The sequence below is a fragment of the Mercenaria mercenaria genome, chromosome 15 (assembly GCF_021730395.1).
Source record: "Mercenaria mercenaria strain notata chromosome 15, MADL_Memer_1, whole genome shotgun sequence".
Classification (NCBI taxonomy): domain Eukaryota; kingdom Metazoa; phylum Mollusca; class Bivalvia; order Venerida; family Veneridae; genus Mercenaria; species Mercenaria mercenaria.
In genome coordinates this window covers 60977262-60991048 of record NC_069375.1, presented here as the reverse complement: position 1 = coordinate 60991048, position 13787 = coordinate 60977262, and the positions used below count along the sequence as shown (strand labels likewise).

At 37.1% G+C, this 13787-nt stretch overlaps 2 protein-coding genes across 3 annotated transcripts in view; one reads left to right on the top strand and one right to left on the bottom strand.

The window, feature by feature from the left end:
- The window catches only part of LOC123556007 (xenotropic and polytropic retrovirus receptor 1 homolog), a 56262-nt gene that overhangs the window by 14703 nt on the left and 27772 nt on the right, over positions 1-13787 (top strand). The window contains exons 5-8 of the mRNA XM_053524280.1: positions 36-164; positions 1240-1388; positions 3028-3129; positions 4179-4343. Coding sequence (XP_053380255.1) covers positions 36-164; positions 1240-1388; positions 3028-3129; positions 4179-4343 — 545 coding nt within the window. The remainder of the gene's footprint in view (positions 1-35; positions 165-1239; positions 1389-3027; positions 3130-4178; positions 4344-13787) is intronic.
- On the bottom strand, positions 7585-13144 carry LOC123528881 (uncharacterized). 2 transcript variants are annotated; one of them, XM_053525380.1, is made up of 2 exons: positions 12830-13144; positions 7585-9198 (listed from the first exon to the last, which is right to left on the bottom strand). In XM_053525380.1, exons 1-2 carry the CDS (start codon positions 12909-12911, stop codon positions 8657-8659), a joined length of 624 nt encoding a protein of 207 aa, XP_053381355.1. In that variant the 5' UTR covers positions 12912-13144; the 3' UTR covers positions 7585-8656. The 2 variants fall into 2 exon arrangements, with proteins under 2 accessions (XP_053381355.1, XP_045164877.2); XM_045308942.2 differs by lacking the exon at positions 12830-13144 and adding an exon at positions 11053-12299.

Here is a 13787-nt window from a genome sequence, read left to right as displayed (position 1 = left end):
TATGTAAGTCATTCAATTTTCTTTTACTGTAACAGAGAAAATATCTGAAGCGACGAGAAAGTATGCGAGTCTGAAGGCCGAACTTCAGCATTATACAGAGCATGAGAAAAAACCTTCAACTCTACATTTACGACGTCGTAGATCCAGCGTCGCCTTCTTTAAAGGTATGAAGATTATTATTGATATTCTTAACCCTTTTCATGCTTAGCATGGTTGATTCTGCCTTTGCGAACAGTGTAGATCATGATCAGACTGCACATCTGTGCAGTCTGATCATAATCTGCACTGTTTGCTATTCAGTCAGTACTGTTTTGGTAAGCACCCCTTTTAACAGTTTATGGAACTGTCCGAATTGAAAGATAGACAAGTTCATTTTAGAAATTTAGCCGGGAAAGGTTTAACACAGCTGTTTCAGACATTTCATGATGACAGTCACATTTACCGTTGAATGAAGCAATTTCAGTGAAAAGATATGAAGGTAATTTAGTAAGATAAATTTGTTGAAAAAATAACACTTTATTTTTCTTAGATTAATGTGAGTAAAGAATCATTTCTGCAAATTTGTATTTTGGAGGAGTGTTTGTGCAAATGAATTTGAACACTCATTTTAGCGGTAAAATTCTTTCCTATCGGATGATCATGAGAGCAAAAATTGAAAAAAAAGTGAAAAATTAGTGTGGAAGCATGTTGTAATTATAAGCATTATATTCTTTTTGTGTTGTTCATGCATGTGCAAACCCTGTCTTTAATGCACACAGTTTACATAAAGCCGTGTAAAGTATGTAAAGTGTGTAATTGTGAGCCTTACATTTGTATGCATTAAAGACAGAGTTAACACATGCATGAACACTAGCAAAAAAAATTTAATACTATTTTCAATTCCTAATTTATTTATTCAGGAGTGATCCATGCTGTTCACTTTTAAAGCCTACTGCAATTACAGAAACCGTTAGTGAACAGCATGGATCCTGACCAGACTGCACGGATGCGCAGGCTGGTCTGGATCCATGCTGGTTGCAAACCCACTATGTTGGTTTTCCCATGGCATGGCTCAAATTTTTATTGTGGGTTATTTGGATAAATGATGTAAAACCATCACTACACTAATAGGTGAAACAAATGTGCAGAACTACCTTAATGCAGTTCATAGTATAATATTTAAGAACATTTTTTCAGAGTTTCAAATTTTCATTTCTTGCATTTCTGAACAATAATTCCACAAAAATTTGTCATTTACAGAAAAGGAGCATAAAGAGCTCAATAGAACACGGAAGCTGCACGATCTGAAGCTGGCCTTCAGTGAGTTCTACCTTAGCTTGATTCTTCTACAGAACTACCAGACCCTCAACTTTACCGGCTTCCGGAAAATTCTTAAAAAACATGATAAGGTAACATATTTTGCAGAACTGCAAGACCCTCTACTTTACCGGCTTCCGGAAAATTCTTGAAAAACATGATAAGGTAACATATTTTGCAGAACTACCAGACCCTTGACTTTGGTCTTTACAGGCTTCTGGAAAATTCTCAAAAAACCTGATAAGGTAACATATTTTGCAGAACTACCAGACCCTCAACTTTAATTACTTAGTACATGATTACATTTTACATGTTAAGGTAATTTTTCTAAGAGAATTAGTACTTTTTAGTTTACTGGCTTTGGGAGAATTTTCTCTTTTGAAAACAGAATAAGGTAAGGTCTTCCATAGTATAATAGACTCTTAACTTAACCAGCTTCAGAAAATTATGAAAAGACATGATAAGGTAACATGTTTTGCAGAATTATCAAACCTTCAAAATTACTTTCAGTATTTTGGGAAAATTCTCAAGAAACCTAATTTATAACTTTAAGACAAGTAGGTCTATCTGTTGGTTTTAGTTTATTAATCCTTTAACTTTCTATTCTTTTGGCTTTTGACACTTGAAGAAACTAAAAAAACTTAGGATTCAAAAACAGTTGGATGTTAATACGTTAATGTACATGTTTGTATATGATACACAGACAATGTTAAAGAGGCATTTATTGGTTACTGTCAATCTGACTAAAGTACTTGATCTTCTAAACGAAGATCTGAGAACGACCCATTCACATTCGTCTTCTGTATATTTTGGATTTCCAATATTGCTATTTTTATTTTCGCAAATCTATTTTTATTTGAACCAATCAGACAACTTGTTCGAATGTCATAGAGTAAGAAAAATTTGCAGTCAATCCAGGGCTCGAACCCGGGACCTCTCGCTTACAGAGCAAGTGCCCTACCGACTGAGCTAACCGGCTATCTGACATCTTTCGACATAAAAATTGTAGATATCAAAAACCAAGGCTTTTTAAAGCTTGCAGAGTGTTGTAAGTTAGCTTTTGATTGGCTAGTGGAAGGGTCGTCAGAACGAGGCTATCAATAGCTCGTTGTCAGATCCTATGCGTAGCGTAATAGGATATGTACTTTAGTCAGATTGTGGTTACTGTTTAATCAACCTGTAACATAACAGGTTTTTCTTTGGTAAATTTCAGCATTATTTTGCAACAACCAGATGAAAATAAAAAGTAGTGGTAGTAGGTCCGTTTTGAAGTTTTAAGATATATTTAATAATTTCAGTTTTGTGGCTGAAAATGTATTTAATCCTACGTGAAAATTGAGCAGAGTCAATATTTTCGAAAAAAAAATCAAAGTTATACAAAAATTTTACATGGAAAGTTTGCCTTATGCTAACTAAGATATCCTTAAAGTTTTATGACAGTCCATTTCTCAAAATACAGTTGAAATTTAAAATTTTTAAGAAGTTCTTTATTGAAAGTGGCACACCCCACCTGAATTGTTTTTGTTGATGAATTCAAAACTATACATGTAATCAAGATGTTTTGAAAATTCATAAAATTGCTATGTAACCACCCTCAGAAGTCTTTAGAATGATATACAAACTGTAGTGTCTTATACTTAAAGAGCAAAAACCTTGTTATGGCAGAAGATTGATCAAACTGTACACTTTTAGAATTAGACAGCAATTACAATTTCATTACTACATATATAGTTGATGAAAACAACACGAGGGTTGGTATGGAAGCAGACGCACGTCGACACAGCAGCATTCTATACAAACAAAGAAGTAGATCATCTCATCTCCGAAGTTGAGGTAACTTGGCAACCGGTCTAATTTGTTATGGTAGATTAGATATTATTAAATGACGGACAGGGATTTCCCATGGTTTTGCTACTCCTGGGTGTAACATGACTCATGTACTAAAAATTATGAATAAATGCATAAATTCATATGGTAGTATAATAAAATAGTGCTTAAATTGAAGAATATGATAGGCAAGAAACTAGTTGAATGTGCGGACGGTAATATCTGGCTTTCCGGTAACTCTGCAGAGCCTCGTTACTGCCTAAACAATTACCCTCAAGCCAGATATTTCCATCCTGCACCTTCAGCCAGTAAAGGATTCTTATATTATTTTCACCAGTTTTATTCAGCATGCTGATGGTCAGTTGGCATTTTTTAGAAAATTGCAACAAGCGCACCTGCGAATAACCTTTCAGGTTATTGAGATTTACTTTAAGATTTAAAGTTATTTTTGTCATGTAATGGCATATAATTTACTTGAGATTGGATATGTTTTTTGATACCTAACCTTATACCTACCTGTTGTCTTCTGGGAAACTGTATAGTTTCTTGATGTCTTTCATTTCCTTCTGTATTTTCAGATTTGAAATGTTGCAAGTCTGTATTTTAACTATTAATCAAATTCCAAGTATTTTCCATATGAGCTGTGCAATGAGAAAACCAACATAGTGGGTTTGCGACCAGCATGGATACAGACCAGCCTGCGCATCCGCGCAGTCTGGTCAGGATCCATGCTGTTCGCTTTTAATGCCTATTGGAATTGGAGAAACTGTAAGCGAACAGCATGGATCCTGACCAGACTGCATGGATGCGCTGGCTGGTCTGGATCCATCCTGGTCACAAACCCACTATGTTGGTTTTCTCATGGCGCGGCTCATATAGTTTGGTTTCACAGTCAAAGCACTTTTTCCCCCTTTATGATATGGTAAATAAGACTATTTCAAACAGTTGATGGTATTATTTTTGCTGATATTTACAAACAGGATAATTTCAGAATTCAAAATGGCCGTAAATATTACCCAGCTTAATGTTCAAGACATTTTCATCGAAGTTGATGGACCTGGGAACCAGCATTGAGAATGTATCGTGGAATGTTTATTGTGATACTCGACATATTCCTGCTCGGTATAAACACATACGGTTGGAGGTCATCAGGGGTCAATCACGTGCTTATTTTTGAGATTGACCCAAGGCACCATCTAACACACCAACAACTCATGGAAGTAAGTAGTCTATCTGACACAAACTTGACACAGATTATTTGAGCCGTGCCATGAGAAAACCAACATAGTGGCTTTGTGACCAGCGTGGATCTAGACCAGCCTGCGCATCCGCGCAGTCTGGTCAGGATCCATGCTGTTCACTAACAGTTTCTCTAATTCCTATAGGCTTTGAAAGCGAACAGCATAGATCCTGACAAGACTGCGCGGACGCTTGTCCATGCTGGTCGCAAAGCCACTACCTTGGTTTTCTCATGGCACGGCTTATTTCATCTTAATAATGCAGAAGGGATTAAAATCTGCAAAATTCCAAAAATATTGTTTTAAGGTAGTGGATGCGTAATGGCAGTCGGCAATATCCATTCGTGTACGTTTTCTCTATATGCGATTTAGACTTTCTCTGTTTATTATAAGAAGTAATTATTTGTTATGGCTTTAGGATGTTGAAATCCCATGCGAAGGGTACGTAATAGCCTGTTAATTGAAGACTGTCATTACATTAATATGCTAATCTTATTTTTTTTATTTGGAGAGGGGTTCGATAACAGAAAGTGAAAGGGAAAATTTTGATGAAAATTACTTCGAACGGTGGAATTAAGAAATAATTTATTTTATGACTACCGAAGTAACAACAACGGATTTCATGTTACACATTTAATAAACCATTTAAAAACATGTTGTTCCAATTACACAATTTAATGTCAATAAAACGAACGGTATTAAAAGTACACATTGATCTAAGACCTAAACGCTTGATTAGTAGATAGGAGTTGTGTGGCAGAAATGGCCGCGAGAAAAGGTACTCAAGGAGTCACCACTGTCGTACCAAGAAAACCTGCTGCGGGACGAGCGAGCAAGCGCACGCGTAAACAAATAATTTCAAATTTAATGTTAAACAAACACATTGCCTAGTACACACGCACGAGAAACTAGGAATTACCGAACACTGTCATGGGCAAAACCCTGTTCACGTACTTAAACCAACCAGCAAAACACATGGGTTTACAGGACTTTACACCGTAACCCTACACACGGGTTTTCAAACTTTACACACTGTAAACCTACACACTGGTTTACATAACTTAATGCTGTAACCCTATACACGGGTTTACATACTTTTACACCGTAAACGTTTACATTATACAGACACGTACAGGCAGCATTACTAACACGGACCAACCGACATATGTATACGATATTACATGATATCACGGACTTTCTAGCATTTGTATACATTATTACCTGAATCATACAGACTAGCGGGCGTGGACGCTATGCGGACATAATGGCATTTGCATACTTAAACGGACAAACTTGAAGGTGTACATTACTACTTACAGGGACAAACTGGCGGTTGTGTACATACACGATAAATCGACTCCGGTGATTTATGTGAGGCAATGAGTATTACTGAGATTGTAACGATTTGAGAAGATTTGATGTAAATAACCGCTACCAACTACCAATGGAGAAACCAAAGTATAATAGACAGCCGCAATTTACATAACGAAATAACGTATAAAATTATGGAAAATGATTCCAAATGATAGAAAAAATGACTGATGAAGATTTGATGTAAACGACTGCTACCGACGACCCATGGAGAGCCAAAATGTCACTGGCAGCCGCAATTTACACGTTGAATGTACAGATTTTCAAAACCTTGAAATTACGAAATATAAAACACGCTTGTCCAATAGTCCCACAGCTAAGCCTTAAATTCTCGCGACAGTATGCTTTGTTGGTTATTTTTTCCAATTAATCAATTTACTGATGTAAAACGATTTACCTTAAAGAGATGTATATATATATATATACACACACATATACATAATGGGGTCAAAAACACAAATTAAGATACCGGGCATAAGATTACGAAATCTACCTGCAACCCTACGTAACAATAAGCAGGAATGCAAAGCAATCCGCTAAAAATTCAAACATATTCATACAACAAACATTTTAAAACAGATGTCTGAGAAAAATGCACACATTATATCCAAAAGGCCTATATGTCATAAAGTTACTTTGTACATACTAAATTATAACCACCCAAGTGTTTTACAAAATACATGACAAAAATGAGAAATTCACTATTCGTTAAACATAGCCTTATCGTAATCACATGCATTGCACCAAAACAAAACTTCCATGTCTATTAGTCACTTTTTCAAAATAAACCCTTGCACATGAAGAGAGTTCCTTTCCTAGCACACCACATGCAATACGAGTACATTGCACCAGCACCTTCGTGTTAAAAAGTTCAATTGTCGCATACGTTACATGTTACTCCAACAAACCTCAATATCGCCAAGAGTAAATTGCAGCACTGATTAGAGCAAACTCAGTCACATAATGTTTCAGCAATTCCAATATTGACAATTTATGACATCACATATTGCAGTTGATTAACCGTCAAAGTAATGTACCTCAATGATAAAATGCAGACACTTCTAGACAATTTATAGTGTAGTTCAATGATTGAGTATTCTTCTAACATCACTTCCTACAAGTTGTTAAGTGCGAAGTAACTGAACATCGGTGATTAAAAAACGGCAGGAATATTCTCCACGACATCTAACGCAATTCTAAAGTAACAGTTTGTGATAATACTAATATCGGCTGTTGTAGATAGATAAGTATCCTGTATTGTATATGGGAGTTTAACGCAGTTAATTGTCTAAAGTAGTTCCAATGTTGAAGATTTTCTGACAATACTTCTTGTAGCTAGCAAAGCGTCAAGATATTGTACGTTCAGTATCTTCCGACTGTCACTGTTACATGGAAGTGCCGTTTGTCTTATCTCCCAGTGCTGGCTATTTGGTATCTCCAAGTGCTGGCTATTTGGTGCTTATGACTTATTCCAATCAATTTCAAACTGAAAGCATACAAAACTCGGCAGCAGAAAAGTGTAAAACCAAACATCTGACAAGAAACAAACATTTTCTTAGCTTCCTAATATATAAAGCAATCATGATGTGATTGTTAATTAACTATTCAAAGATACAAACTTAGGGTGTGGTGGGTGGGAACTTTGAAAAGCGATGTTGTCCGTTGGATAGCACGAGATTGAAAGAAATCGGAAACGGAAGTTTGCACTATCAATATACGAATACATCCGAATGAATTACACCACCAGTAACCATGAGTACGCACGACGCTTCGTGCGCAAAAATAAAAACCATTATTTGCTAATCAGAAATAATGGGTCTTATTTTATGACTACCGAAGTAACAACAACGGATTTCATGTTACACATTTAATAAACCATTTAAAAACATGTTGTTCCAATTACACAATTTAATGTCAATAAAACGAACGGTATTAAAAGTACACATTGATCTAAGACCTAAACGCTTGATTAGTAGATAGGAGTTGTGTGGCAGAAATGGCCGCGAGAAAAGGTACTCAAGGAGTCACCACTGTCGTACCAAGAAAACCTGCTGCGGGACGAGCGAGCAAGCGCACGCGTAAACAAATAATTTCAAATTTAATGTTAAACAAACACATTGCCTAGTACACACGCACGAGAAACTAGGAATTACCGAACACTGTCATGGGCAAAACCCTGTTCACGTACTTAAACCAACCAGCAAAACACATGGGTTTACAGGACTTTACACCGTAACCCTACACACGGGTTTTCAAACTTTACACACTGTAAACCTACACACTGGTTTACATAACTTAATGCTGTAACCCTATACACGGGTTTACATACTTTTACACCGTAAACGTTTACATTATACAGACACGTACAGGCAGCATTACTAACACGGACCAACCGACATATGTATACGATATTACATGATATCACGGACTTTCTAGCATTTGTATACATTATTACCTGAATCATACAGACTAGCGGGCGTGGACGCTATGCGGACATAATGGCATTTGCATACTTAAACGGACAAACTTGAAGGTGTACATTACTACTTACAGGGACAAACTGGCGGTTGTGTACATACACGATAAATCGACTCCGGTGATTTATGTGAGGCAATGAGTATTACTGAGATTGTAACGATTTGAGAAGATTTGATGTAAATAACCGCTACCAACTACCAATGGAGAAACCAAAGTATAATAGACAGCCGCAATTTACCTAACGAAATAACGTATAAAATTATGGAAAATGATTCCAACGTGCGCTCGCCCGCACGCCCCGCACAACCAATTGAATTTTTGCCGCCACGATAAATTTGTAAAATTTATTCCCCCAAAAATTCTAATTCAATTAACTAACGAATATGAAATCAATTATGACTTTTTATTGATTATGACTAACACGGACCAAAGTATTTATAGGTTCTTTAAATGGCATCATTAACAGCATCCAAGTAAAAGGCGAGTCCTACGTCTGACAAATGAACCCCATCGTCTCTGAAGAAGCCTGGTGTTTTATAGTCAATATCAATGGACACAATGTCATGCTGCGGATGAAGACTGACCTGCTGCCTACCCCAGCGATTAATTCGCTTTCTGATTGACTCAATTTCCTGAATTCCGTATTTGTCGGTTCTCCATGACAGGCGTTGTAAAATATTTACCCAAATTAGTTTGGAATCAGGCATAGCCTCCCTTAGATATGTGACCTCACATTGAATTATCCCTCTTAATTCTGATACAGGCATTTTGGTTATGTCATTACCACCTAAATGTATAAGAATCATTTTAGGAGGTTTACCTAGCAAGACATTTACTTCTATCGAATGGCGAAAGTCTTCCCAGGACATCCCCCGTATGCCCCACCAGCCAATCCTGATACCCGCAGGTGCCTTCAGGTCTGGGGTACTTAACTGCTGGGCTCTCACGCCAGCCCAATAAGGCAGCGAGTCACCAATAATCCAGATATCTATAGAGCAGAAATAAATTCACATAATTAGTATGATAATTGGCAGGATAGAAAATAATTTGTATTTATTTACGAATATATGACTTATAAGCGTCAGACGACCAGCGACCCATTTTTTGAATAGCCGACACTGGCATACCCAAAATTGCCAAATCTGTTGCCCTGCCTATACGAAAGCTATGTGATGTAAATTGCCCACTGTTATAGCCTGCACTGAGAATACACTTTTGTAAAACTGAAGAAAATTGATGTCTTGTTACTACCTTCCCGTCAGAATGACAGAATAAAGAACCACCCATCTTAGGACGTATTAATAGGAAACTTGTCAGTGCTTGAACTGGACAAAATTTCGGATCTGACTCCGCTGTAATCTTTAATATAGTTGGCTGGCTGTACTGATTTGTCTTAAATTTGCCCAAAGTTAGGGCAGCAAAATGTTTGTCATGTGAAATTTCTACATCTTCGAGTTTTATACAATAACTTGATCCTACGGCGTGGCATGCTACTAACTCACTTATCCGAAACAAACCGAAATAAGCCAACAGCCACATTGAAGTGAACAATTTTATTTCGTAAACGTTATAACAAATTTTTGGTAATTCTGTCAAAATACTAGACAAAATTTGCCTTGTGATGGGTGCTCTTATATCTTTTGTTTGCCGTAAACGAAAACAGCCTTCCAATAATTTCGATATCAAAAAATGATCCGTTACAGGAGGCCATGAATGAATTCTATGAAAATAATCTATACCTGCAATGTAAGTTCTTACAGATTTTGGGGACAACCCTTTATGAAACGAGTACGCAATGAAGAAAATGATTTGTTGTGAGGTTGCAGGCCATTGTTCACCAAAGTTATAAGAATTTCTGAACTTAGAAAATACATTAAGTGCTGTATTGTAAGTTTGAAAAGTATTTGCTGCTAGACTATTCTGCATAATAACTACTGCTGTACGCTGAAGATGTTCCAGAGATACTGCGGGACTGGTGCCGGGTACGAATCTGCTTCGGGGGCTAGTTCTCTGAACCTTGTTTCCTGAAATCGAGATAGAGCATCACAAATATTATTCCGACTTCCCGGAATGTGCTTTGCTCTGAACATGATATTCAGCTCTAAACATTTCAGTGTGAGAGCTCTAACTAAGCACATAACCAGGTCTGATTTTGACGTTAATGTATTAAGAATATACACCACCGCCTCGTTATCACAATTGAATCTTATCTTTTTATTCCTTAAATCTTGTCCCCAAATACTTATCGCAGCTAAAACTGGGAAAAGCTCCAAAGCCGTTATATTATCAGTAATTTTTTCAGCATGCCACGACTCTGGCCATTTTGCGTTACACCAATGATTTTGAAAAAAGATGCCAAAACCAAGCCCATTTCCTCCTGCGCTATCAGTGAATAATTGTACATCCGAGTTCGATAACCAATATCTGTCATGGAAAACGGAGATGCCGTTATGGTTTTCAAAAAATGACAGCCACATTTGCAAATCCAGCTTTATGCCTGTATTGATTCTGATGTGATAAAATGGCTTAGATAGGCCACAAGTTGCATTGATTAAACGCCGGCAAAACGGTCTACCGGCAACAATTGCCCGGCAGCAGAAGTTAAGCGAACCAATGAGGGATTGCATTTCGCGTAAAGTCACTTTGTTTTTGCCTAAAATGATTTTAATTTTACCGACTACCTCCTCGATTTTTTCTATGGGGATACGCACCTGCATTTTATCTGAATCAAGAGTTAATCCTAAAAATACAATAATTTCAGACGGACCCTCGGTTTTCTCGTCTGCTAACGGTACATTTAAATCCTTCATGCAATTTGTAAATGTATCCATGACATATTTACATAAAGGCATTGTTCTGTCTCCACCCAAGAAGTCATCAAGATAATGAATCAGCTGCCCTGACGTCAGCTTGTTTTTAACGACAAATTCCAAGAAGGTTGAAAACTGTTCGAATGTTTTGCAGCTTACAGATGCGCCAAAAGGGAGGGCTTTATCTACATAATAAAAGTTATTGAATTTTATACCAAGTAATTTAAAATCTTGCACTCTTATTGGTAACAAGCGAAATGCATTTTTGAGGTCCATTTTGAAAAGTTTACAGTGTCTGCCAAATTCCTGAATCATAGTCACTGCTGCGTCAAAATTAGTGTACGTCACGGAACAAAATTTTGTATCAATATAGTCATTAACTGATTCTCCCTCTGGAAATGAAAGATGGTGGATAAGTCTGAATTCCCCATGAGTTTTCTTAGGTACCAGGCCCACAGGCGAAACTATGAGATTTGAAAGAGGTTTTTCTAAATACGGGCCGGCCATTCTTCCAGCGTTTATTTCTTTATCTAATTTTTGCTGAACGATATCAGGATTCGATAAAGCAGATCGTAAGTTTTTGCTTTCCCTGGACACTACCGGACCCTCGTAATGCATATTAAAACCATTAAGAAAACCGCTCAACAAAACTTCAGAATCTTTATGTTTGTACTCTGATAAATAACGACGCAATGCGGACAAATTTATTGGCGTATAAGCTAAGTTAATCAAATCTAAATTTTGAGCCAACCTCTCCGATTTATTTTTTAATGGGCGCTCTGAACTGACCCCTGAACTGACCTCTGAATGCGCCACGTCCCCTGGGATTGGAAAAAACGAAAATTTCCGGTCCGAGAGTTTTGAGGGTAATTGTTGAATTGTGATGTATTATTTATTCTGTTTCTTGGGCAGTGTATAGCTGCGTGTAACGCACCGCACTTGGAACATACATGTGGAAATCTACACATTGGCCAGGTACACCTGCCCTCGTTGAAAGGATTACATGAAAGATGATTACGCGGTGTTGCCGGCCTTTCAGATGGCAAGTACTGCGGCCTAGTTTGTACGCATCTCCACCAGAGGTCATTATTAATTGATGCCCAAGATGTGGGTCTGATAGCCTGTCTTAGCCTAAACTGTTCGTCATAATCTCTCCATGACAAACCGCCTTGCCTAGCTGCGCACTCCCTAATCAACCACATATAATGCAAAATCTCATATGTTTTTTCTACGTGCGATGACAGATAAATGGATGCGTAAATCAAAAAAGCGTCGGTCCATTTTTTTCAATGCTATTTATTTTGTCTTTGCACTGTTTCGCTTGAGTTTCGATTTTACCATCCGATCCTATGCGCAAAATGCTACCCTGGCTATAAAAGTCGGCTAGCTCAATAGCACCTTTCAACAACAAGGCTAAATTTATATACTCGCCCCTTGCGATCAGCTGTTTTAATGATGATGGCACGTGCGCCGCGATATCGTCATTTGCTAAGGGAACTAATTCAGGCGTGACGTTTGACAATTGAACGCTCTGTTGCGCTCCTAGTAAAGGATAAGCAGACGAATTAAATTCATGCATATGTGTAGGACTCTCAAGAATTTCTGCATTATTTGTTTCGGGCAAGATTTGACCTGACCTAAATTGGTCGCTACCACCACACCCGTCATTTTGATTACTTCCATCCGAAATGTTATTTTCAAACAAATTGTTTTGTTCAGTATTTGCATCTGTATTAGGAACGGGTAAAATACCCGAAACTCTCATAATTTCCTCAAAATCAATGACATTAGAACTTGAATTAGAGTTACCTGGATCTGGCTGTAGCAATCTAGAATTTTCATAATCTGCTGCTCGTGTTTTCCTCTTCACGCCTTTGCCTCTGCCCGGCATGATTCTATATCAAGAAGGGTGGTATATAACGTAGATTTACTTAGATATTTTTATAACTTTGAAAAGCGATGTTGTCCGTTGGATAGCACGAGATTGAAAGAAATCGGAAACGGAAGTTTGCACTATCAATATACGAATACATCCGAATGAATTACACCACCAGTAACCATGAGTACGCACGACGCTTCGTGCGCAAAAATAAAAACCATTATTTGCTAATCAGAAATAATGGGTCTTATAGCAAAACAGTGCTTTATCACTATTTATACACGATGGGCAGTTATACGTCAGGCATAATAATTTCACGAGGGCGCAGCACTCTTTTGCAATAATTTTTTTTTTGTTCTCATATGTTCTTTATTGTAAAATTTATATCAGATATGATGGAACTGTTTCTTTGTACAAGCATGGCGCCAATAGTAGGTATTTGTTAAAACACACCAGGACCGGCAGAATTCAGTTCGAGCGAAAATTATTGCGAATTATTTAGCAAAGCGAATAACTAATTCAGTATGTGTATAAATTAATAAAACATTTGTGCAATGTGACATTTCGTTAAAAAGTTATTAAGTAAAATATTTTATAAAATTTGGAAGCGCTATTTCTTGATGCGTACATGGCGTTAAATATCACATTGACGTAATGTCAACATAACATGTTGTGATGATTAAAGCATTGTTAGCCATATTAGAATTGGATAATGACCAACATTTTTGCAAAATTTTTCCTGTTTGAAGTGGTACATGTACTATAAATGGCAACTAATTATATTGACAACATTTTTCTTCCAGAACATACATCATTGTTTACAGGCATTTCAAAAAAATGTGATAGTGAAAAAAACACAAATTTTAAAGAAGTCATGAAACATTCAGT